Source organism: Tachyglossus aculeatus, unplaced genomic scaffold (assembly GCF_015852505.1).
Source record: "Tachyglossus aculeatus isolate mTacAcu1 unplaced genomic scaffold, mTacAcu1.pri scaffold_211_arrow_ctg1, whole genome shotgun sequence".
NCBI classification, from domain to species: domain Eukaryota; kingdom Metazoa; phylum Chordata; class Mammalia; order Monotremata; family Tachyglossidae; genus Tachyglossus; species Tachyglossus aculeatus.
Window position 1 is genome coordinate 17,664 of NW_024044927.1, and position 24,602 is coordinate 42,265.

General features: G+C 49.4%; 1 protein-coding gene across 2 annotated transcripts in view; it reads right to left on the minus strand.

The window, feature by feature from the left end:
- Window positions 1-756: 756 nt before the first annotated feature.
- The window catches only part of LOC119923646 (probable inactive tRNA-specific adenosine deaminase-like protein 3), a 40,738-nt gene continuing 16,892 nt past the window's right edge, over window positions 757-24,602 (minus strand). Inside the window, exons 1-2 of one of the 2 annotated variants that reach the window (XM_038742977.1) lie at window positions 3,671-3,691; window positions 757-2,162 (exon numbers count right to left, since the gene is read on the minus strand). In XM_038742977.1, the coding sequence (XP_038598905.1) occupies window positions 1,035-2,141 (1,107 nt within the window). In that variant the 5' untranslated portion in view covers window positions 2,142-2,162; window positions 3,671-3,691 and the 3' untranslated portion in view covers window positions 757-1,034. Of the gene's footprint in view, window positions 2,163-3,670; window positions 3,692-24,602 lie in introns of those variants that run through there. The other variant, XM_038742976.1, reaches the window with a different exon arrangement.

A 24,602-nucleotide genomic window follows, 5' to 3' on the forward strand; every position in this document is an offset into this window, starting at 1 on the left:
GCACTTTGATACTTCCCTAACCCCTACACACTTACGCCCAAAACCTTATACTCTGTGGCTTCACCTACTGCAATATATTTTAATGTCTGTCTCCCCAACATGACTGTAAGCTCATGGAGGGCAAGGATTGTACTCTATTGTACTTTCCTAAGTGCTTAGTAATGTCCTCTGCACACAGTAAGTGCTCACTAAATACTATTGATTGATCAATCCCTGTAACAATCAAATTAGCCTTTTTTTTCCAGGGAAGAGGTCCCCAGGAGTGAATTTCTCCCTTCTAGTAACTTCTACAGTTTCTCCTTCCCCCTTCGAGCCATTTTTATTTTAGCATTTCAGAGTTTTAAGGCAATTCACAAGGACAATAGCCAAAACATCACAGAGATTGTAAATGATAATAATAATGATGGTATTTGTTAAGCGCTTACTATGTGCAAAGCACTGTTCTAAGCACTGGGGGGGATACAAGGTGATCAGGTTGTCCCATGTGGGGCTCAGTCTTAATCCCCATTTTCCAGATGAGATAACTGAGGCCCAGGGAAGTGAAGTGACTTGCCCAAAATCACACAGCTGACAAGTGGCGGAGCTGGGATTAGAACCCATAATGACTCCCAAGCCCGTGCTCTTTCCACTGAGCCACGCTGCATATGAGGATTTCGAGATTAGGGAATAGTGGACTCACTGCTTCACCATGCAATCTGAGAAGACAGTTCCACCACTCGCACCCCCCAACCACCCACCCCCAAAAGATGCTAACTCTTTAAATTTCAGTCTTGTTTATTTGGTCATTAAGGTCTGGGACACGGACAACAAACCAACTGCAAACTGACACAAGTAATGTGGTCGAGCGATATTTTTTTTGACATTTACCGTGAATGAGAAGCTACGGAGGGACAGATCGGTACACAACTTTTTAGCATTAGGAGAGATAATGTTCTATTTGGGAACACCCATGGGAAAGATAGCCTCCCCAAAATGAGAAGAAAAAGGCTTGGCCAACTCAGAGGACAGCATGGCTACAGGAGAAGGAAATGAGATCAGAGCTGTGAGGAGACACACTGCTGTCCTTGCTTTTTTTGGTCCAAACTGCAGTACTCAGTCCCCAAGATGCCTCTGAATACTTCAAAATGATGGTTGAGGTCCTCCTTGGAATGGATTTTGTATCTGGTGCCCAATGCCCTATCAGGTGACGATGCCCCGTAGAAGACTCTCTGGATCCTGGAATGCACTAATGCCATGGCACACATGACACAGGGTTCGCTGGTGACATATAGATCATAGCCAGTACAAATATAGGGCAGGCCATCTTGCCTAGATTCATACTTCCGCACCACCCCTGGCTGAATGCTTTTAGCCGGTAAGGGAATGGCTCGGTCCCCTGATGGTGAAATGGTACAAGTAGGATAAGCATTAAAACTATAGGCACCTCTGCCTTGTCTTTGGGCAACAAGATCTATGCAGACCATAGTGGCATGAAGTAATGGATTTGAGGTGTTGCTACAGTCATGGCCTACAGCCAACACACCTTCCGTGGCTGGGTCAACAACTATCGCCCCAACAGCTTTCATCCCCTTTTCTGCCCCTTGCCGGGCTGTGTGGATGGCCTTCTCCATGTAAGTTTGCATCTTGGCTTTATCTTCCTTTGAGAAAAGGAGGCCTTGGAGGGCATTGGAAAAGTGTTTGTTTTCATGGAAGACTGTAGGCCAGTGGAGTTTAGCTTCCTCAAACTGTGCTCTAGTCAAGAGTGGATGAGCTGGCACGTGCACAAGATAAGGTTCTCCTAAGTTGCTCCAGTCTATCTGTCCACTGGGGAGGAGCTCAGAAAGGGACCGTACGCCTTCTACCGTGTCTCCACCCTGGCTCGCTAGACAGAGCAAAATTTCCAGTGCGTGGGGACTGGCTTGGACCCTCTTGAGATGTCCTTGGCCCACCAGGGGGTAGACTGCAGACACCTCTTTCACCAGCCGGGATGTCGTCTTCTTGTCCAGGACAGGAATCGCATAGGCCCAAACCAGTTCAACTCCTTGAGTCTGGTGATCTGGAAGCACTGGGAGAGCTTCCCAAGAACTAAGCTCTGGGTCTGGAACAAGGTTCCCTTCACCATGCTGGTCCCCTGGACAGTGGACCTGCTCCATCTTCTTCATTGAGACAGTGGACCAGGAAGACTGTAGGAAATAGAGATTGGAGGAGAGCAACATCTATCAGAGGGGGACAGCAGTAAGCCCATATAGGCCTGAGCCCCCAAACCAAACGTTTCAAGGAAGCTACCTTCATTCCAAGGTTTGATAGCTCCACTGTGACTTCACAGAGATTTATGCTGATTATGTCAAGTGGCATTTTTAATAGCTGAATTGCTCAAGGGACAGACCATATACTCAATTTCAGACATCCCACTGTTTCGCACCGGTAACACATACATACATTTCAATTTGATACTTTGTACATCTCAAAGCCTCATTGTTATTATGCCTTCCTTTATCTGACAAACTACCTCTCTCTCTCATTCTCTTTGAATTAGGTTTGCCAAATACAGAACTATCTTAACACTACTTTATGAAATTCATCCTATGCTTTTCCCATCTCGTATTAACTCTGTAATGGATGTAAATTATACTTTTATTCCTTAGGGTTAGGATAGGCAGCCAAGAACCTTTACACTGTACAAAAGTGTCTCCTGCTTTGATGTCTTCTCAGTTACCTACTGTGCACATGATAAGGGTGGTGGTGCCAGAACTAGGGAACCTGATCTAACCAAACACCTCCTTTCTCAACAGAAATGCTGACATCATTAGGATCTAGTCCAAGTTAACGACCGGTAAAAGGGGCTACTTCTAAGGGTGAAAACTGCAAAAATGACTCTTCCTTTCTCCTCATCCTTCTTGGCAATTATACATCCAGGTACATTCAGTTTGCAAAAAGAGATTCTTCTTGGTACTTTTCCTGGATAACATATATGCATAGCCCCAAGCTTAAAATAATAACCTCATGGTATGTATTAACACTTAGGAAGAATATGTATTAAAAAGAACTTAACTGAAAATGTCTCTGAAAGTCACAAGCCACTTGGAAAATATGTGCAAGTTACCAAAAAAAAAAAAAAAAAAAAAATCTGAGCCTTAAAATCAACACTACTTTCTCCGGCATCCCCTCATCCACCAACTCCCTTGCTTTACTTTTCCAGAATTGCTACAATAAAGCAACAAATCTAAACCTCTAAGATTGTTACGCTTCTTGTGGGCAGGGAGCACATTCACCTAAGCATTTAGTACAGTACTCTACACAGTAAATTCTCAATAAATACCACTGACTGAAATTGTTTTGTTTGGATAATAATAACGGTGGTATTTGTAAGCGCTTATTTTCAAGGTACTGTACTAAGTACTGGTACAGATACAAGATAATCAGGTTGGACACATCCCTGTCTCACATAGGGCTCACAGTCTTAATCCCCATTTTACAGAAGAGGTAAATGAGGCACAGAGAAGTTAAGTGACTTGCCCAAAGTTACATAGCAGACAAGTGGCAGAGTGGGGATTAGAACCCAGGTCCTCTGACTCCCATGCCTGAGCTCTTCCCACTAGGCCACGCTGAATGTCTTATCTTTAAAGGCACAAGAAATAAAGAAGACGGTTATTTGTATTAAACTAATAACATACCCACTACTTCAACTTACCAAAGAAGGTGGCCTCCACTTCTCTTGAGGAGCAGCCTTACTACCAGGACTGAAAAATAATCCAGAGCAAAGACACTTCCACTAGCCCCAAGGAGGTGCAACTGTGGGGGCAAAGACACTAGTTGCACCTCAGAGCAAGAAGTGGGCTGGTGGAAGCAGGAACTCTGATTGGGTTCCTTGCCATGAGGGGGAAGGGTGTCTCTCCTAACCTGAGTGGGGAATGGGTGCTCCCAGCCCCACTTCAATCTGGGAATAGGCAGTCTGGATTTTTGGCCTGATCTTGGCCACAGTCAGGATCAGGCATGCTTGGCCCAGGATCCGGCTAGAAATTAGCACTCACACAAATCAATCAATCCCATTTATCCAATCAATCAATGGTATTTAATAATAATAATAATAATGGCATTTATTAAGCACTTACTATGTGCAAAGCACTGTTCTAAAGCACTGGGGCTGTCCCACGGGGGGCTCAGTCTTAATCCCTATTTTACAGATGAGGTAACTGAGGCCCAGAGAAGTTAAGTGACTTGCCCAAAGTCACACAGCTGACAGTTGGCGGAGCCGGGATTTGAACCCATGACCTCTGACTCCAAAGCCCGTGCCCTTTCCCCTGAGCCATGCTGCTTCTCTAAAAAATAGAAGCCCGACTCTGGTGGGACTCGAACCCACAACCTCCGAATGCCTTCCACAATGCTAGAAGCCCAATGTGCTATCCATTGTGCCACAGAGCACTTACTGTGTGCAGATCACTGTACTAAGCGCATTGGAAAGTACAATGCAACAGAGTTGGTAGTCACAGTCCCTATCCACAAGGAGCTTACAGACTAGAGGGGGAGACAGTCACTAAAAGAGATTACAGATGGATATGATGTACATAAGTGCTGCGTGAGCAGGGTGAAAAACAAAGTGCTCATGGGATACAGACCCAAATGCTTATGGGGCCTCATCTTCTCCCATTCCTCAAGACTCACCGGGAAACGGTGAGGAGTTGGCTTCCTTCTTGCTCCCCGAAGCAGATTCTGCATCATCCCACCCCCTACATCCCCTCTCTTTCTCATCCTTCGGAGTCCGCATCATCCGCCTCTACCAACCATTCCAATTAGTAATCACAGTCATACCCAACCTCCAGACCCCACCTCCAATTTTTTTAACCATTTTAGTGTCTCTGCCACATTTCTTCTCTTTCTCCATCCCTACACTGATGCTCAGGGACTTAAATATCCATGTGGATGCTTCCAACAACTTCCCTGGTGCCTTTCTCCTCTCACTCCTCAACTCCTCCACCTCACTAATCACCAACTTGGACACATGCTCCAACTCATCATCTCTAGTCGCTTACCAACTCTGAATTTCAACTCTCCAACCACAACCACCTCAGCCACCTTTTCTCCCACCCACACCTCCCTTTCTGTCCCTCCACTGAACTGTCCTGTTACCCAACAGAGACCTCCACTCTTTCCACCCTCTCCAATTTTTCAAAGTCATCATGGTCCATTTGGTCTCCTTACTCAACTTACCTTTCCTGACACACAAATTCACTCCCTCAATTATGCCCTCTCCACAGAACTCAACTCCCTCACTCTCCTGTCCTTCCATTTATTTCAAACCACCAGTCCACGGCCCTGGGTCACCTCCACAGTACTCTTCTCCCACTCTCGTGCTTGACCACAGAGTGCTACTGACGGTAATCCAGACTCCAGGCAAACCTCTTCCATCACAAACTCATCTTCACCTGCTACAACTCTAACTGCTCCAAACAGTGCTCAGTTTTGGCAGCAGCAGAGAGTGGACACACCAGTTGACTTCTGGCCCCTGCTTCCATTTGGGTGAGGAGAGAGCGCCCTGCCAATTCTTGTATCACTATCCCACAGCTCTGGATCACCTCCAAGCCCGCCCTCTTGTGCACAAGCCCCAGAGCGCTGCTGGCAGAAATCTAGATAGCAGGCCAATCTCATCCACTTCAAGTTTATCCTTACAGGCTTTAATTCTGCCCGGCAAAATTATTTCTCCATGCCCACTGCCCTCGCCAGTTGTTCCAGAGGTTTATCTCCCTCCTCAAACCCACCACGCCACCTCCCACATCTCTTGTCCCTAATGATCTGGCCACCTACTTCAGTGAGATAATGGATACTATCAGGCTTGAGCGCCCTAAAAATCTCCTGACTCTCCCCCATCCTGCCTCTCTTTCAATTATCCCATCTTTCCCGGCAGTATCTCAAGAGAACATCTCCTGCCTTTTCTCAAAATTCACCCCCTCTACCTGAGCACCTAACCCCCTCCCTGCCATCTTCAACTGTTCTCTCTCCAATGGCTTTTTCCCTCCACTACTTTCAAACATGCCCATGTCTCCCCTATCCTAAAAAAAACCTCCTTTGACTCCACAGCTCCCTCCCCATTGCCATCCAACCATTCTTCTCCAAACTTCTCAAGCGAGTTGTCTACACCTGCTGTCTCAAGTTCCTCTCCAATTCTCTCATTGACCCCCTCCAATCGGACTTCCACTCCCATCACTCCACAAAAACCACTCTCTCAAAGGCCACTAATGACCTCCTCCATGCCAAATCCAACTGCTTCTACTCCATTCTAATCCTCCTCAACCGCTCAGCTGCCTTCGATACTGTGGACCTCCCCCTTCTCCTGAAAACGTTATCAACCTTGGCTTCACTGACAATGTCCTCTCCTGGTTCATCTATCTTTTTCACTCAATTCACTCATTTGATCTTATGTATTGAACGCTTACTGTATGCAGATCACTGTACTAAGTGCTTGAGAAAGTACAATACAACAGTAAGCAAACACATTCCCTGCCCACAGTGAGCTTACGATCTAGAGAGTGGAGACAGACATCTTCTAGACTGTGAGCTCACTGCTGGGTAGGGACCGTCTCTATATGTTGCCAACTTGTACTTCCCAAGCGCTTAGAACAGTGCTCTGCACACAGTAAGCGCTCAATAAATATGACTGACTGAATGAATGAATATAAATAAATAAACTACAAGTATGCAGATAAGTGCTGCGGGGCTGGAAAGGGGGAAGAACAAAAGCAGCAAGTGAGGGTGACACAGAAGGGAGTGGGAGAAGAGGAAAGGGAGGGGATCTAGTCTGGGATCAATTAGGCTTTGAAGCCGGGAAGAGTAATTGTCTGTTGGATTTGAGGAGGGAAGGGGTTCCAGGCCAGAGGCAAGAGGTGGGCTGGAGGTCACCAGCACGGGTCAGTGGTAAGACAGGTGAGATCGAGGTACAGTGAGAAGGTTAGCACTTGAGGAGCAAAGTGTGCGGGACGCACTTGTTGGAGAAGGACAGTAGTCAGGTGAGGTAGGAGGGGGCAAGGTGGGGGGAGTGCTTTAAAGCCAATGGTGAGGTCTTTTTCTTTGATGCAGAGGTGGATGGGCAACCACTGGAGTTCTTTGAGGAGTGGAGGGTGACATGTCCTGAACGTTTTTGTAGAAAAATGATCCGGGCAGCAGAGTGAAGTATGGACTGGAGTGGAGAGAGGCAGGAGGATGCAAAGTCAGCAAGGAGGCCGATTCAGTAATCCAAGCAGGATAGGATGAGTGACCGTATTAACGTGGTAGTAGTTTCGATGGAGAGGAAAGGGTGGATTTTAGCAGTGTTCTGAAGGGGGGACCGACAGGATTTAGTGATAGATTGAATATGTGGGTTGAATGAAAGAGGGGTGTCAAGGATAACATCAAGGTTTCGGGCTTGTGAGTCAGGAAGGATGGTGGTGCCATCTACAGTGATGGAAAAGTCAGGGGGAGGACAAGGTTTGAATGGAAAGATAAGGAGTTCTATTTTAGACATGTTAAGCTTGAAGTGACGGGAGAACATCCAAGTAGAGATGTCTCGAAGGCAAGAGGAAATGCAAGACTGCAGAGAAGGAGAGAGATCAGGGCTGGGGATGCAGATTTGGGTCTCATTCATTCATTCGATCGTGTTTATTGGAGCGCTTACTGTGTGCAGAGCACTGGACTAAGCGCTTGGGAAGTACAGGTTGGCAACATATAGAGACGGTCCCTACCCAACAGTGGGCTCACAGTCTAGAAGGGTCTCATCCGCATAGAGGTGTTAGTTGAAGCCATGGGAGCAAATGAGTTCTCCAAGGGAGTGAGTGTAGATGGAGAATAGAAGGGAACCCAGAACTGAACCTTGGGGGATCCCCAAAGTTAAGGGGTGGGAACCAGAGGAAGAGCCAGCAAAGGAGGTTGAGAATGAACGGCTACAGAGAAAAGAGGAGAACCAAGAGAGGACAGAGTCAGTGAAGGCAAGGTTGAATCATATTTCCAGGAGAAGAGGGTGGTCCACAGTGTTGAAAGCAGCTGAGAGGTCAAGGAGGATTAGGATGAAGTACAGGCCATTAGATTTGGCCAGGAGGTGGTCATTGGCCTTTGAGAGAGTGGTTTTTTTGGAGTGATGGGGATGGAAGCCAGATCGGAGGAGGTCAAGGAGAGAATTGGAGGAAAGGAATTTGAAACAACGGATGTAGACAATTCACTCAAGGAGTCTGGAGAGGAATGGTAGGAGGAAAATGGGGCAATAACTGGATGGAGCCATGGGATTAAGGGAGGGTTTTTTTAAGAGAGGAAGATATGGGCATGTTTGAAAGCCGTGGGGAAGAAGCCAATTGAGAGTGAACAGTTGAAGATGGCTGTTAGGGAGGGAAGAAGGGAGGAAGAAAGTTTTGATAAGGTGCAAAGGAATGGGTTTGGAAGCACAGGTGGAGGGGTTAGCTTTTGAGAGGAGGCAGGCTCTAGAGATACTGCTGGTAAGGATGGGAGAGTTGAAGAGGGGGCAGGAATGATGAGGGGCTGAGGAGGGGCAGGGGCGATTTTAGGAAGCTCATGCCTGACACTTGCAATTTTCTTAATAAAGCAGGTGGCCTGGTCACTGGGGGCAAGGGATGGGGGAGGTGGGGGGCCAGGGGGCCAGAGGAGGGAGTTAAATGTCTGGAACACCGGCGAGAGTGATGGGCATGAGTGTCAATAAGGGTGGAGAAATAGTTTTGCCAGGCAGAGGAGAGGGCAGAGTTAAAGCAAGCAAGGACAAACTTGAAGCGGACCAAGTCGGCCTGATACTTAGATTTCTGCCAGCAGCGCTTTGTGCCTCGAGCGCAAGAGCGAAGGAAGTGGACAGTACAAGTGATCCGAGGTTGGGGGTTACGAGTATGAGATCAATGAAGAGATAGGGGAACAAGTGGGTTGAGTTCAGTGGTGCTGTTTAGCATGTATTTGGTCATCAAAGGAGGATAGTTTGGGTATGGAGGCTAAGTGGGGCATGATGAGTTCAGAAAATTGGATGGGTTCAAAAGATCAGAGATCTCTGGGGGGAAATAGTATAGATTTACAGGGAGGAGGTGTGAGAGATGAGGCAAGTGAGGAGGCTGTGATCAGAGAGAGGGATTTCAAAGTTGGTGAGGGTAGTGACTGCAGTGGCTAGAGATGATAAGGTGGAGTGTGTGCCACGTTGGTGAGTGTGGGAGGTGGGGTGGAGCCGGAGGTCAGCAGAGTTGAAGAGTAATAATAGAAGGTGGTCAGCAGAAGGGTCACTAGGAACATCTATGTGGATTTGAAGTCCCCAAGGTTCAAAATGGGCATAGAGAAAGAGAGAAGGAATGTGAGAAAGGGATCAAAATGGTTAAAGAAGTTGGAGGTGGGACCTGGGGGGGCAGTAGATGACAGTTACTAGAATCTGGAGTGAATGGTACAGGTGGACGATATGGGCTTCAAAGGAAGGGAAAGAAAGGGATGTGGGAGGTGGAATGGTGTGAAAGTGGCATTGACGCACAAGAAGGAACCAACACCTCCTCCTCTGCCAGTGAGTCTGGGGAAGTGGGAGAAGATGAGGCCACCTCTGGAAAGAGCAGCAGAGGAGACCATGTCATATGGGGAGAGCCAGGTTTCAGTGATGGCGAGGAGGAGGAATGACTGAGACAGGAACAGGTCAAGAATGAAGGGAAGCTTCCCCATGACAGAGTGGGAGTTCCACAAGCCGCACTTGGCTGAAGCTGTGGAAGGGGAGTGGAGGTAGGGGACAGGGAGAGGGGTGGATCTCTGGCCGCTCATTCTCAGTCTCTCCTCAGACTCCTCCCTCTGCTCCCCATCCCCTAACTGTGGGTGTCCTTCAAGACTCAGGTCTCGGTTCCCTTCTACTCTCCGACTACACCCACTCCTTTGGAGAACTGATTCACTCACATGGCTTCAACTACACCTCTATGCAGATGATACCCAAACCTATCATTTGGTACATGATACCCAGGTCTGATCTCCCTCCCTCTTTGCAGTCTCACATTTCATCTCTGTTGACGGCACTACCATCCTTCCCGTCTCACAAGCCTGCAACCTTGGTGTCATCCTCGACTCCGCTCTCTCATTCACCCCTCACATCCAAGCCGTCACCAAAACCTGCCGGTCTCAGCTCCGCAACATTGCCAAGATGCGCCCTTTCCTCTCCATCCAAACTGCTACCCTGCTCGTTCAAGCTCTCATCCTATCCCGTCTGGACTACTGCACTAGCCTTCTCTCTGATCTCCCATCCTCGTGTCTCTCTCCACTTCAATCCATACTTCATGCTGCTGCCCGGATTATCTTTGTCCAGAAACGCTCTGGGCATATTACTCCCCTCCTCAAAAATCTCCAGTGGCTACCAATCAATCTGCGCATCAGGCAGAAACTCCTCACTCTGGGCTTCAAGGCTGTCCATCACCTCGCCCCCTCCTACCTCACCTCCCTTCTCTCCTTCTACTGCCCAGCCCGCACCCTCCGCTCCTCCGCCGCTAATCTCCTCACCTTACCTCGTTCTCGCCTGTCCTGCCATCGACCCAAGGCCCACGTCATCCCCCGGGCCTGGAATGCCCTCCCTCTGCCCATCCGCCAAGCTAGCTCTCTTCCTCCCTTCAAGGCCCTGCTGAGAGCTCACCTCCTCCAGGAGGCCTTCCCAGACCGAGCCCCTTCCTTCCTCTCCCCCTCGTCCCCCTCTCCATCCCCCCCATCTTACCTCCTTCCCTTCCCCACAGCACCTGTATATATGTATATATGTTTGTACATATTTATTACTCTATTTATTTATTTATTTTACTTGTACATATCTATCCTATTTATTTGAGTTTGTTAGTATGTTTGGTTTTGTTCTCTGTCTCCCCCTTTTAGAATGGGTTGGGTAGGGACTGTCTCTATATGTTGCCAATTTGTACTTCCCAAGCGCTTAGTACAGTGCTCTGCACATAGTAAGCGCTCAATAAATACGATTGATGATGATGATGATGATTTCCTCCTGCCTCCAAGACATCTCCACTTGGATGTCCCATCACCTCAAACTTAACGTGTCTAAAAACAGAACTTATCTTCCCACCCAAACCTTTTCCTCCCTGTCACTTTTCCATCATCGTAGACGGCACCACCATTCTTCCTGTCTCACAAGCCCGTAACATTGGCGTTATCCTTGGCTCCTCTCTCTCATTCAATCCATCATTAAGTCTAGTTGGTTCCACCTTCACAACAAGGTTAAAATCCTCCCCTTCCTCTCCATCCAAACTGCTATCATGTTAATCCAAGCATTTATCCTATCCCACCTTGCTGTATCAGCCTCTTTGCTGACCTCCCTGCCTCCTGTCTCTCCCCACTCCGGTCCACACTTCACTGCTGCCCAGATCATTTTTCTACAAAAACGTTCAGGCCATGTTTCCCCATTCAAGAACCTCCAGTGGTTGCCCATCCACTTCTGCATTACACAAACTCCTTACCATCAGCTTTAAATCACTCAATCACCTTGACCGCGCCTACCTCACCTCGCTACTCTTCCATTCATTCATTCAATCGCATTTACTGAGTGCTTACTGTGTGCAGAGCACTGTACTAAGCGCTTGGGAAGTACAAGTTGGCAACATATAGAGACGGTCCCTACCTAACAGTGGGCTCACAGTCTAGAAGGGGGAGACAGGGAACAAAACAAAACATATTAACAAAATAAAATAAATAGAATAAATATGTACAAATAAAATAGAGTAATACATACGTACAAACATATATACATATAACAGGTGCTGTGGGGAGGGGAAGGAGGTAAGGCTGGGGGGATGGGGAGGGGGAGGAGGGGGAGAGGAAGGAGGGGGCTCAGTCTGGGAAGGCCTCCTGGAGGAGGTGAGTACTCAGTAGGGCCTTGAAGGGAGGAAGAGAGCTAGCTTGGCGGATGGGCAGAGGGAGGGCATTCCAGGTCAGGGGGATGACGTGGGCTGGGGATCGACGGTGGGACAGGCGAGAACGAGGCACGGTGAGGAGATTAGCGCAGAGGAGAGGAGGGTGCGGGCTGGGCTGTAGAAGGAGAGAAGGGAGGTGAGGTAGGAGGGGGCGAGGTGATGGAGAGCCTTGAAGCCCAGGGTGAGGAGTTTTTGCCTGATGCATAGGTTGATTGGTAGCCGCTGGAGATTTCTGAGGAGGGGAGTAACATGCCCAGAGCGTTTCTGGACAAAGACCATCCGGGCAGCGGCGTGAAGTATGGATTCAAGTGGGGAGAGACTGGAGGATGGGAGATCGGAGAGGAGGCTGATACAGTAATCCAGATGGGATTCTACTACAACCCAGCCCGCACACTTCACTCCTCTGGTGCTGACCTTCTCACTGTACCTCAATCTTGTCTATCTTGCCACCTACTTATTGCCTATGTCCCGCCTCTGGCCTGGAATGCCTTCCCTATTCATTCCTTCACTCAACTGTATTTATTGAGTGCTTACTGTGTGCAGAGCACTGTACTAAGCACTTGGAAGATACAATTCAGCAGTAAAGAGAGGCAATCCCTGCCCACACCAGGCTTACAGTTTAGAGCACGGGAGATAGACATGCAACAGACAATGAGTCTCCCCACCTTCAAAGTCTTATTGATTCATTAATTCAATCGTATTTCCTGAGCGCTTACTGTGTGCACAGCACTGTACTAAGCTCTTGGGAAGTACAAGTCGGCAACATATAGAGACGGTCCCTACCCAACAACGGGCTCACAGTCTAGAAGGGGGAGACAGACAACAAAACAAGTAGACAGGTGTCAGTACTATCAGAATAAATAGAATTATAGCTCTATACACATGATTAAAAAATATAGTCAATATGCACAAATAAAATAGAGTAAAGATATGTAGAAATATACACAAGTGCTGTGGGGAGGGGACGGAGGTAGGGCAGAGGGAGGGAGGGGGGCGAAGGGGAGAGGAGAAGGAGGAGGGGAGGAAAAAAGGGAGGCTCACTCTGGGAAGACCTCCTGGAGGAGGTGAGCTCTCAGTAGGGCTTTGAAGGGAGGAAAAGAGCTAGTTTGGTAGATGTGCAGAGGGAGGGCATTCCAGGCCAGAGGAAGGAAGTGGGCCAGGGGTTAATCAATCAATCAATCAATCAATCAATCGTATTTATTGAGCGCTTACTATGTGCAGAGCACTGTACTAAGTGCTTGGGAAGTACAAATTGGCAACACATAGAGACAGTCCCTACCCAACAGTGGGCTCACAGTCTAAAAGGGGGAGACAGAGAACAGAACCAAACATACCAACAAAATAAAATAAATAGGATAGAAATGTACAAGTAAAATAAATAAATAAATAAATAGAGTAATAAATATGTACAACCATATATACATATATACAGGTGCTGTGGGGAAGGGAAGGAGGTAAGATGGGGGGATGGAGAGCGGGACGAGGGGGAGAGGAAGGAAGGGGCTCAGTCTGGGAAAGCCTCCTGGAGGAGGTGAGCTCTCAGCAGGGCCTTGAAGGGAGGAAGAGAGCTAGCTTGGCGGATGGACAGAGGGAGGCCATTCCAGGCCCGGGGGATGACATGGGCTGGGGGTCGATGGCGGGACAGGCGAGAACGAGGTACAGTGAGGAGATTAGTGGTGGAGGAGCGGAGGTTGCGGGCTGGGCAGTAGAAGGAGAGAAGGGAGGTGAGGTAGGAGGGGGCAAGGTGATGGAGAGCCTTGAAGCCCAGGGTGAGGAGTTTCTGCCTGATGTGCAGATTGATTGGTAGCCACTGGAGATTTTTGAGGAGGGGAGTAATATGCCCAGAGCGTTTCTGGACAAAGATAATCCGGGCAGCAGCATGAAGTATGGATTGAAGTGGAGAGAGACACGAGGATGGGAGATCAGAGAGAAGGCTGGTGCAGTAGTCCAGACGGGATAGGATGAGAGCTTGAATGAGCAGGGCAGCAGTTTGGATGGAGAGGAAAGGGCGGATCTTGGCAATGTTGCGGAGCTGAGACCGGCAGGTTTTGGTGACGGCTTGGATGTGAGGGGTGAATGACAGAGCGGAGTACAGGACGACACCAAGGTTGCGGGCTTGTGAGACGGGAAGGATGGTAGTGCCGTCAACAGAGATGGGAAAGTCAGGGAGAGGACAAGGTTTGGGAGGGAAGACAAGGAGCTCAGTCTTCGACATGTTGAGCTTTAGGTGGCGGGCGGACATCCAGATAGAGATGTCCTGAAGGCAGGAGGAGATGCGAGCCTGGAGGGAGGGGGAGAGAGCAGGGGCAGAGATGTAGATCTGGGTGTCATCAGCGTAGAGATGATAGTTGAAGCCGTGGGAGCGAATGAGGTCACCAAGGGAGTGAGTGTAGATTGAGAACATAAGGGGACCAAGCACTGAACCTTGGGGAACCCCCACAGTAAGAGGATGGGAGGGGGAGGAGGAGCCTGCAAAAGAGACTGAGAAAGAACGACCGGAGAGATAAGAGGAGAACCAGGAGAGGACGGAGTCTGTGAAGCCAAGGTCAGATAGCGTGTTGAGGAGAAGGGGGTGGTCCACAGTGTCAAAGGCAGCTGAGAGGTCGAGGAGGATTAGGACAGAATATGAGCTGCTGGATTTGGCAAGCAGGAGGTCACTGGTGACCTTTGAGAGGGCAGTTTCCGTGGAATGAAGGGGACGGAAGCCAGACTGGAGGGGGTCGACGGCGAGACAGGCGAGAACGAGACACAGTGAGGAGGTTAGCGGCAGAGGAGTGGAGGGTGCGGGCTGGGTTGTAGAAGGAGAGAAGGGAGGTGAGGTAGGAGGGGGCGAGGTGATGGAGAGCCTTGTAGCCGAGTGAGGAGTTTTTGCTTGATTCGAAGGTTGACAGGCAACCACTGGAAAATTTTGAGGAGAGGAGGGGAGTGACATGCCCAGAGCGTTTCTGTACAAAGATAATCCGGGCAACAGAGTGAAGTATAGACTGAAGCAGGGAGAGACAGGAGGATGGGAGATGAGAAAGGCTCATGAAGTAATCCAATCGGGATAGGATGAGAGATTGAACCAGCAAGGTAGCGGTTTGGGTGGAGCGGAAAGGGCGGATCTTGGCGATGTTGTGGAGGTGAGACCTGCAGGTTTTGGTGATGGATTGGATATGTGGGGTGAATTAATTCATTCATTCATTCAACCATATTTATTGAGCGCTTACTGTGTGCAGAGCACTGTACTAAGTGCTTGGGAAGTACAAGTTGGCAACATATAGACGGTCCCTACCCAACAACGGGCTCAAAGTCTAGAACGGGGAGAAGGACAACAAAACAAAACATGTGGACAGGTGTCAAGTCATCAGACTAAATAGAAGTAAAGCTAGATGCACATCATTAACAAAATAAAATAAACAGAATAGTAAATATGTACAAGTAAAACAGAGTAATAAATCTGTACAAACATATATACAGGTGCTGTGGGGAGGGGAAGGAGGTAGGCCGGGGGGATGGGGAAGGGGAGAGGAAAGAGGGGGCTCAGTCTGGGAAGGCCTCCTGGAGGAGGTGAGCTCTCAGTAGGGCTTTGAAGGGAGGAAGAGAGCTAGCTTGGCGGCTGTGCGGAGGGAGGGCATTCCAGGAAAGGGGGAGGATGTGGGCCGGGGGTCGACGGCAGGACAGGCGACCCCGCCCCCACCCCCACCCCATCCCAGTTCTCCTTTCCCATTGCCACCCCTCTTCCCACTCTCCCTGCCTAGGCCCCCGCCAACTCATCCCAATCCAAACCCTCCCCACCGCTTGCACCCTTCCCCCTCCCTCCCCTCCCTCAACAGCTGCTGTCAAGTGTGGCCTCTGGAACCCCCGCTCCGTTTTAAGTAAGATCCCTTTCATCCTGGACCTATTCCTTTCCAGCTCTCTACTCCTCCTCGCCCTAACTGAAACACGGTTGTCTCCGGATGACACGGTCTCTTCTGCTGCTCTCTCCAGTGGAGGCCTCTTCTTCTCCCACTCCCCGAGACTCACCGGAAAAGGAGGTGGTGTCGGTTTACTTCTCGCCCCTCAATGTCGCTTTTGCACTATTCCTCCTCCCCCTTCCCTTTCCTTCCCTTCCTTTGAAGCCCACATTATTCGCCTCTACCACCCCTCCAGATTCTTGTAGCCGTCATCTACCCCCCCCCACCCCCCCACCCCCGGCCCCACCTCCATCTTCGTTAACGATTTTGATCCCTTCCTCACCTTCCTTGTCTCCTTTTCCATGCCCACTCTGATCCTCGGAGAGTTCAACATCCACATGGATATCCCTGATGACTCCTCTGCCGCCCGCCTTCTATCTCTCCTCGACGCTGCCAACCTCTTGCTCCACCCCACCTCACCCACTCACCAACTTGGTCATACCCTCGACCTCATCAACTCCTATCGCTGCACTGTCTCCACCCTCACCAACTCTGAAATCCCTCTCTCTGATCATAATCTTCTCACCTGCCTCCTCACTCACACTCCTTTCCCCTGTAAATCCGTATTACTCCCTCATAGAGATCTCCGCTCTCTTGACCCCATCCATCTTTCTGAGCGCCTCACACCCCACTTCGCCTCCCTCTCCTCTCTACCCAGTCTTGATGATCAGATTACTGCTCTCAACTCTACCCTTTCTACTCAGCTAGACTCACTCGCTCCCCTTTCCCTTTGCCGCTCTTGTACCACTAACCCACAGCCCTGGATCACTGCCACGGTCCGCCTCCTTCGCTCTTATGCTAGAGCTGCCAAATGCTGATGGCGAAAGTCTGAACACCGTGCCAACCTCGTTCACTTCAAGTTTATCCTTTCCTGCCTTAACTCAGCCCTCTCCTCTGCCAGACAAAACTATTTCTCCTCCCTTATTGACACCCATGCCCATCACCCCCGCCGGCTCTTCCGTACATTCAACTCCCTTCTCAGGCCCCCGGTTCCTCCCCCTCCTCCTTCCCTCACCCCCAACGATCTGGCCTCCTACTTCATTAAAAAAGTTAAATCCATCAGGTCCAACCTCCCCAAAGTCACTCCCCGCCTTTCTCCAACCCCCCGGCTCTCAACACTCTCTGCTACTCTCCCATCCTTCCCAGCAGTATCCTCAGAGGAGCTCTCCTCCCTCCTCTCAAGTGCTATTCTGGTCACCTGTGCTTCTGACCCCATTCCCTCTCATCTCATGAAAGCTCTCGCTCCATCCCTTCTCCCCTCCTTAACTTCCATCTTCAACCTCTCACTCTCCACTGGTTCCTTCCCCTCTGCTTTCAAACATGCCCATGTCTCTCCCATCCTAAAAAAAACCGTCTCTTGACCCACCTCACCTTCTAGTTATCGCCCCATATCCCCCCTACCATTCCTTTCCAAACTCCTTGAACGAGTTGTCTACACGTGCTGCCTCGAATTCCTCAACACCAACTCTCTCCTCGACCCCCTCCAGTCTGGCTTCTGTCCCCTACATTCCACGGAAACTGCCCTCTCAAAGGTCACCAATGACCTCCTGCTTGCCAAATTCAACGGCTCATACTCTGTCCTAATCCTCCTCGACCTCTCAGCTGCCTTCGACACTGTGGACCACCCCCTTCTCCTCAACACGCTATCTGACCTTGGCTTCACAGACTCCGTCCTCTCCTGGTTCTCCTCTTATCTCTCTGGTCGTTCATTCTCAGTCTCTTTTGCAGGCTCCTCCTCCCCCTCCCATCCCCTTACTGTGGGGGTTCCCCAAGGTTCAGTGCTTGGTCCCCTTCTCTTCTCGATCTACACTCACTCCCTTGGTGACCTCATTCGCTCCCACGGCTTCAACTATCATCTCTACGCTGATGACACCCAGATCTTCATCTCTGCCCCTGCTCTCTCCCCCTCTCTCCAGGCTCGCATCTCCTCCTACCTTCAGGACATCTCCATCTGGATGTCTGCCCGCCACCTAAAACTCAACATGTCCAAGACTGAACTCCTTGTCTTCCCTCCCAAACCCTGCCCTCTCCCTGACTTTCCCATCACTGTTGGCGGCACTACCATCCTTCCCATCTCACAAGCCCGCAACCGTGGTGTCATCCTCGACTCTGCTCTCTTGTTCACCCCTCACATCCAAGCCGTCACCAAAACCTGCCAGTCTCAGCTCCGCAACATTGCCAAGATCGGCCCTTTCCTCTCCATCCATACCGCTACCCTGCTCGTTCAAGCTCTCATCCTATCCTGTCTGGACTACTGCATCAGCCTTCTCTCAGATCTCCCATCCTCGTGTCTCTCCCCACTTCAATCCATACTTCACGCTACTGCCTGGATTGTCTTTGTCCAGAAACGCTCTGGGCATGTTACTCCCCTCCTCAAAAATCTCCAGTGGCTAAAATCAATCTGCGCCTCAGGCAGAAACTCCTCACCCTGGGCTTCAAGGCTCTCCATCACCTCGCCCCCTCCTACCTCACCTCCCTTCTCTCTTTGTACAGCCCACCCTGCACCATCCGCTCCTCTGCCGCTAGTCTCCTCACCGTGCCTCGTTCTCGCCTGTCCCGCCATTGACCCCCAGCCCATGTCCTCCCCCGGGCCTGGAATGCCCTCCCTCTGCCCATCTGCCAGGCTAGCTCTCTTCCTCCCTTCAAGGCCCTACTGAGAGCTCACCTCCTCCAGGAGGCCTTCCCAGACTGAGTCCCTTCCTTCCTCTCCCCCTCGTCCCCCTCTCCATCCCCCCATCTTACCTCCTTCCCTTCCCCACAGCACCTGTATATATATATATGTTTGTACGTTTGTTTTACTCTATTTATTTTATTTATTTTACTTGTACATATCTATTCTATTTATTTTATTTTGTTAATATGTTTGGTTTTGTTCTCTGTCTCCCCCTTCTAGACTGTGAGCCCACTGTTGGGTAGGCACTGTCTCTATATGTTGCCAACTTGTACTTCCCAAGTGCTTAGTACAGTGCTCTGCACACAGTAAGCGCTCAATGAATACGATTGATTGATTGAGAACAAGGCACAATGAGAAGGTTAGCGGCAGAGGAGCGGAGGGTGTGGGCTGGGCTGTAGAAGGAAAGAAGGGAGGTGAGGTGGGGGGGGGCGAATGAGAAAGCAGAGTCAAGGATGACACCAAGGTTGCAGGCTTGTGAGACGGGAAGGATGGTAGTGCCGTCTACAGCGAAGCAGCGTCTACGAGAAGCAGCGTGGCTCAGTGAAAAGAGCATGGGCTTTGGAGTCAGAGGTCACGGGTTCAAATCCCGGCTCTGCCAACTGTCAGCTGTGCGACTTTGGGCAAGTCACTTAACTTCTCTGGGCCTCAGTTACCTCATCTGTAAAATGGGGATTAAAACTGTGTGCCCCCCGTGGGACAACCTGATCACCTTGTAACCTCCCCAGCGCTTAGAATAGTGCTTTGCACATCGTAAGTGCTTAACAAATGCCATCATTATTATCTTTATTACAGTGACGGGAAAGTCAGGGAGAGGACAGGGTTTAGAAGGGAAGATAAGGAGCTCAGTCTTGGACATGTTGAGTTTTAGATGGCGGGAAGACATCCAGATGGAGATGTCCTGAAGGCAGGAGGAGAAAGGAGCCTGGAGGGAGAGGGAGAGAGGGAGAGAGGGAGAGAGCGAGAGAGAGAGAGAGAGAGAGAGAGAGAGAGAGAGAGAGAGAGAGAGAACAGGGGTGGAGATGTAGATTTGCGTGTCATCAATGTAGAGATGATAGTTGAAGCCGTGGGACCAAATGACTTCACCAAGGGAGTGAGTATAGATAGAAAACAGAAGGGGACCAAGAACTGACCCTTGAGAAACTCCTACAGTAAGGGGATGGGAGGGGGAGGAGGAGCCCGCAAAAGGAGACTGAGAATGAACGGCCAGAGAGATAAGAGGGGAACCAAGAGACCTCATCCAAGAGGTCTTCCCCGACTAAGAACTCCTTTCCCTTCTCCCACTCCCTTCTGCATCATCCTGACGTGCTCCTTTTATTCAGTCCTCCCCAGCCCTGCCGCCACCCCAGACTGTAAGCTCGTTGTAGGAAATGTCTGTTATAGTCTCCCAAGCACTTAGTACAGTGTTCTGCACAAAGTAAGTGCTAAATAAATATGATCAACTGACTGACAACTCCCTGACTGCTTTGAACCTATTTAGCCCTGTGTATGTCTGCAACTCCTCCCTTCCTGGGTTTTTGCGGTCTGTGTGTCCATTGCCCAGCCCATGGGTGTTAGTGGGAGCAGTGTTTTTGGATACCTTTGGGTGGCAATGGCAGTCCTACCCACTTTTACCATTCTGGGTGACTTTTCCAGCCCCTCTTGCATCAATGCCCATTTAGAGTCCCAGGGTCCTAGTGTTCTCAGTTTACTTACAGCTATGATAGGAATTTTCTGGGTGGGGGGGGGGGAGGGGGGGCGGGGAGGTGTCCATGCTAATGTGCACCAAGGTTGTCAGGATAGTATGCTGGCCCCATCCCATGACTTTCATATTCTGAACCCCCAGAAGTCACAAGAAGCATACAGGGTTTGGCTAGCCATTCTTGTTCTTTAAGGGCTGACTGTTGAAGCCTGAAGGAATGCAAAACACTCACTCACCCCTGTGAAAACAACCTAATTTTGTGTGTTCCACAGAGCCACACTCTGACCATAAACCAATAACTGGTATTAACTTAGTCAAGAATCATAGCGCTCAATAAATACAATTGACTGATTGCAACAGATCATAACCCAAATCCAGGAATAACATCTTTAATCTAGAATGTATTCCTAACTTCAGTTCAGGGGTAATTGCTTCCACAATGCAATGAAGCATAATGCTATATTTCTCTCAGCAGCTCTTCAGTGGGTATACCATCCGCAAGATCCTATTTGGTCGTTCACCCTGCTGACACTCGGCTCTCATTCACTCATTCATTATTGAGCACTTACTGTGTGCAGAGCACTGTACTAAGTGCTTGGGAAGTACAAGTCGGCAACATATAGAGACGGTCCCTACCCAACAACAGGCTCACAGTCTAAGAGGAGGAGACAGACAACAAGACAAAACATGTAGATAGGTGTCAAAACCATCAGAATAAATAGAACTATAGCTACATGCACATCATTAATAAAATAGAGTAGTAAATATGTACAAGTAAAAAAAATAGAGTAATAAATATGTACAAATATATACAAGTGCTATGGGGAGGGGAAGAAGGTAGGGCGGGGGGTGATGGGGAGGAGGAGAGGAAAAGGGGGGCTCAGTCTGGGAAGGCCTCCTGGAGGAAGTGAGCTCTCAGTAGGGCTTTGAAGGGAGGAAGAGAGCTAGTTTGGCAGATGTGTGGAGGGAGGGCATTCCATTCATTCATTCATTCAATTATATTTATTGAGCACTTACTATGTGCAGAGCACTGTATTAAGCGCTTGGGAAGTACAAGTTGGCAACATATAGAGACGGTCCCTACTCAACAGTGGGCTCACAGTCTAGAAGGGGGAGACAGAGAACAAAACATATTAACAAAATAAAATAAATAGAATAAATATGTACAAATAAAATAGAGTAATAAATACATACAAACATATATACATATATACAGGTGCTGTGGGGAGGGGAAGGAGGTAAGGCGGGGGTGGGGGAATGGGAGGAGGGGGAAATGACGGAGGGGGCTCAGTCTGGGCCAGGCCAGGGGAAGGACGTGGGCCAGGGGTGGACGGCAGGACAGGTGAGAATGAGGCACAGTGAGGAGGTCAGCGGCAGAGGAGCGGAGGGTGCGGGCTGGGTTGTAGAAAGAGAGAAGGGAGGTGAGGTAGGAGGGGGCGAGGTGATGGAGAGCCTTGAAGCCGAGAGTGAGGAGTTTTTGCTTGATAAAATTGAGTATTGCTCAATTAAGCAATAGCATTTATAATCAATCAATCCATGAGTGCACGGAAGCAGCATGTCTAGAAATAGCACGGGCCTGGAAGTCAGGGGGCCTGAGTTCTAATCCCGGCTCTGCCACTTGCCTGCTGGGTGATCTTGGGCAACTTACAACTTCTCTGAGCCTCAGTTTCCTCAACTGTAAAATGGAGATTCAAGACTTGTTCTCCCTCCTTTTAGATTGTGAGCCCCAGGTGAACAGGGACTGTGTCTGACCTGATCGATCTGTATCAATTCTAGCTCTTAGAACACTGTTTGACACAAAGTAAGCACTTAAATACCAGTAATTTTTAAAAAATGAATGACATTTTTGGAGCACTTACTGTGTACTATACTATACTGTACTGTACTCTTGGGAGAGGACAACAGAGTTGGTTGACACGATCCCCGCCCTCAAGGAGCTGACATACATTGAAATAAATTCCAGGTAAGGGAAGCAGCACAGTATAAGGATTTGCTGTGGATGTGAGATGAGTATTAAAGAGCTTAAGGGATATGGACTTAAGTGCATAAGTGATGCAGAAGGCAGGGAGAATTGGGAGGGGAGATGAGAACTTTAGTCAGGAAAGGCTTCCTGGAGAAGATAAGATTTGAATAGAGCTTTGAAGATTAGAAGAGTGGTCTATCAGATACGAAGGGGAGGGAGTTCCAGACAGGAGGGGGTGAGCAAGGTGCCGATGGTGACAGAGGAAATTGAGGCACAGTAAGTAAAGTGGCTTAGAGGAGCCAATTGTGTGGGCTGGATTGTAGTGGGAGAGGAAGGATTGGTAGGAAGTAGAGAGCTGATTAAGTGTCTTATTGAGTGTTTACTCTGTGCAAAGTACAATACACTAAATGCTTGGAAAAATTCAAGTTACATGATCCCTGCCCTCAAGGAGTGTACAGTTTAGGACAGATATTAAAATCAACTACAGAGTTTAAAGATGTGTACAAAAGTGCTACAGAGGTGTGCAGGGGTTGGGGGAAGCAGGAGTGCCTAAATACTTAGGGGTGAAGGCTCAAGTGCATAAGAAGGACAGGGATGGGGTGATCGGGGGTGGAGGGGGGTTGATGGTGAAATCGATGAGCCTTTAGGGCCGCACCTTCTGGATCCAGGCATGGAATGATAGTTCCGAGAGAGTGCAGTAGCCAATCCCTAATCTGGTACTTCCATGGTGGCTAATCGCAGGTCGCGGCTGGCAGTTGTGAAAGTACACTCTCCAGGTAAACCCCAGACTTCTGCTTGCTCCCTACCAGTTTCTAAGATGGAGTCCGCACCCCTCCACCCTCTTCATCCACTTCGTGCTCAGATGCATAAAATGGAGTGCCCACAATTTAAGTCTATAGTCTTCTTGCCCACCTCGCTAGCTCCCTCCTCCCCATCCAAATCCTTCCCTGAAATGGGCTGTGTGTACCAGTTTATGTCACCAGGGGAGTGATTGGCATTTTATGCAAATTCGCTTTCCCTTTGGCAAAGGTAGTGAGTGAGCAGCTTCCCAGACCCAGAGACCCCTGGATCTTTCCCCTGTAGCTACATGCAGGGCTGGTTAGCTTGAACCACCACGAGGGCAATTGCTTCCCATACTTTTTGAGAAGTACAGGAAACTCTAACCAGCCCTCTCCACCCTGCCCCTTGGAGCCAAGACTGCAGTGCCCTTTCATGTCCCCTAATGGCAGGAGGCGGCAGAAGCCACTTCTCTCACCCTTGCTTCTGGTGACCACCCCCGGCCTCTCCTCACCCCAGCCCAGGCAATTTGCCAGAGAAAGGGTGGGGGCGACGCTACAGAGATGAAACAGACATCTGTGTGCTGACCACTATCCAGAGACCCAGCAGAAAGGGAGTACAGTAGGGCAGCACTTCTGCAGCCCTGGAAAACATCCATGCCCTAATGCGTCTGGAACACTGGCAGCAGCTTCCTAGAAAGGGGCACATCTCCTCCTCATGGGAATTCGGGATGGGAGTCAGAGCAGCTAGGTCTGCAAACCATGGCCAGTGGCCCAGAAGTACCACACACCCCCACTGCCCACAGCCACGAGGCAACTCCCCCAAGCCACCAAGACAAGGGAAGAGCAAACTGGCATATGCCCCTTCCCCAGAGGGCCCAGTGCAAGAGAAGGTGCCTGTGCCCAGCCCCAACAAGGAAATGAAAAGTAACGGTGAAGCAGTATGGCATAGTGGATAAGAGCATGGGCCTGGAAGTCAGAAGGTCATGGGTTCTAATCCCAGCTTCACCATTTGTCTGCTGTGTGGTCTTGGGCAAGTTACTTTACTTATTTGTGCCTCAGTTACATCACCTGTAAAATGGGGATTAAGACTATGAGCCCCATGCGGGACAGGGACTGCATCCCACCCGATTGGCTTTTATCTACTCCAGCACTTAGCACAGTGCCTGGCACATAGTAAGCACTTAACAAATACCATAATTATTATAGAAGACAGGGAGTGAAGATGGAGAAGTTCTCTCTCACCCTTAGGCTGTGAGCCCCATGTAGAACAGGGACTGGGTCTGATCTGACCAGATTGTATCAACCCCAGCACTTGCCACAAAGGAAGCGTTTAACAAATACCACTATTACTATTCTCATTACTAGAAACAGGCAGGGAAGATTGGGTGAGCAAATGGTGCTTGAAGAGAAGAGATTTAGGCCCAGTGAGGAAATCAGCTTGAGACACCTCAAGTCTGCCTATGAAACGGGATTCCTCTCCAAATTTCTTGATTGAGATGTCCATACCTGCTGACTCCACTTCCTCTCCATGACCCCCTCCTATCTGGCTTCTGCCGCTTTGCTCCGCCAAAACTGCTCTCAAATGTCATCAATGATCTCCTCCTTTCAAAATCCAGTGGCTTCTACACCATCTTAATCCTCCTTGACCTCTCAGCTGCCTTCGACACCGTGGACAAAAACGTTCAGGCCATGTTTCCCCACTCAAGAACCCC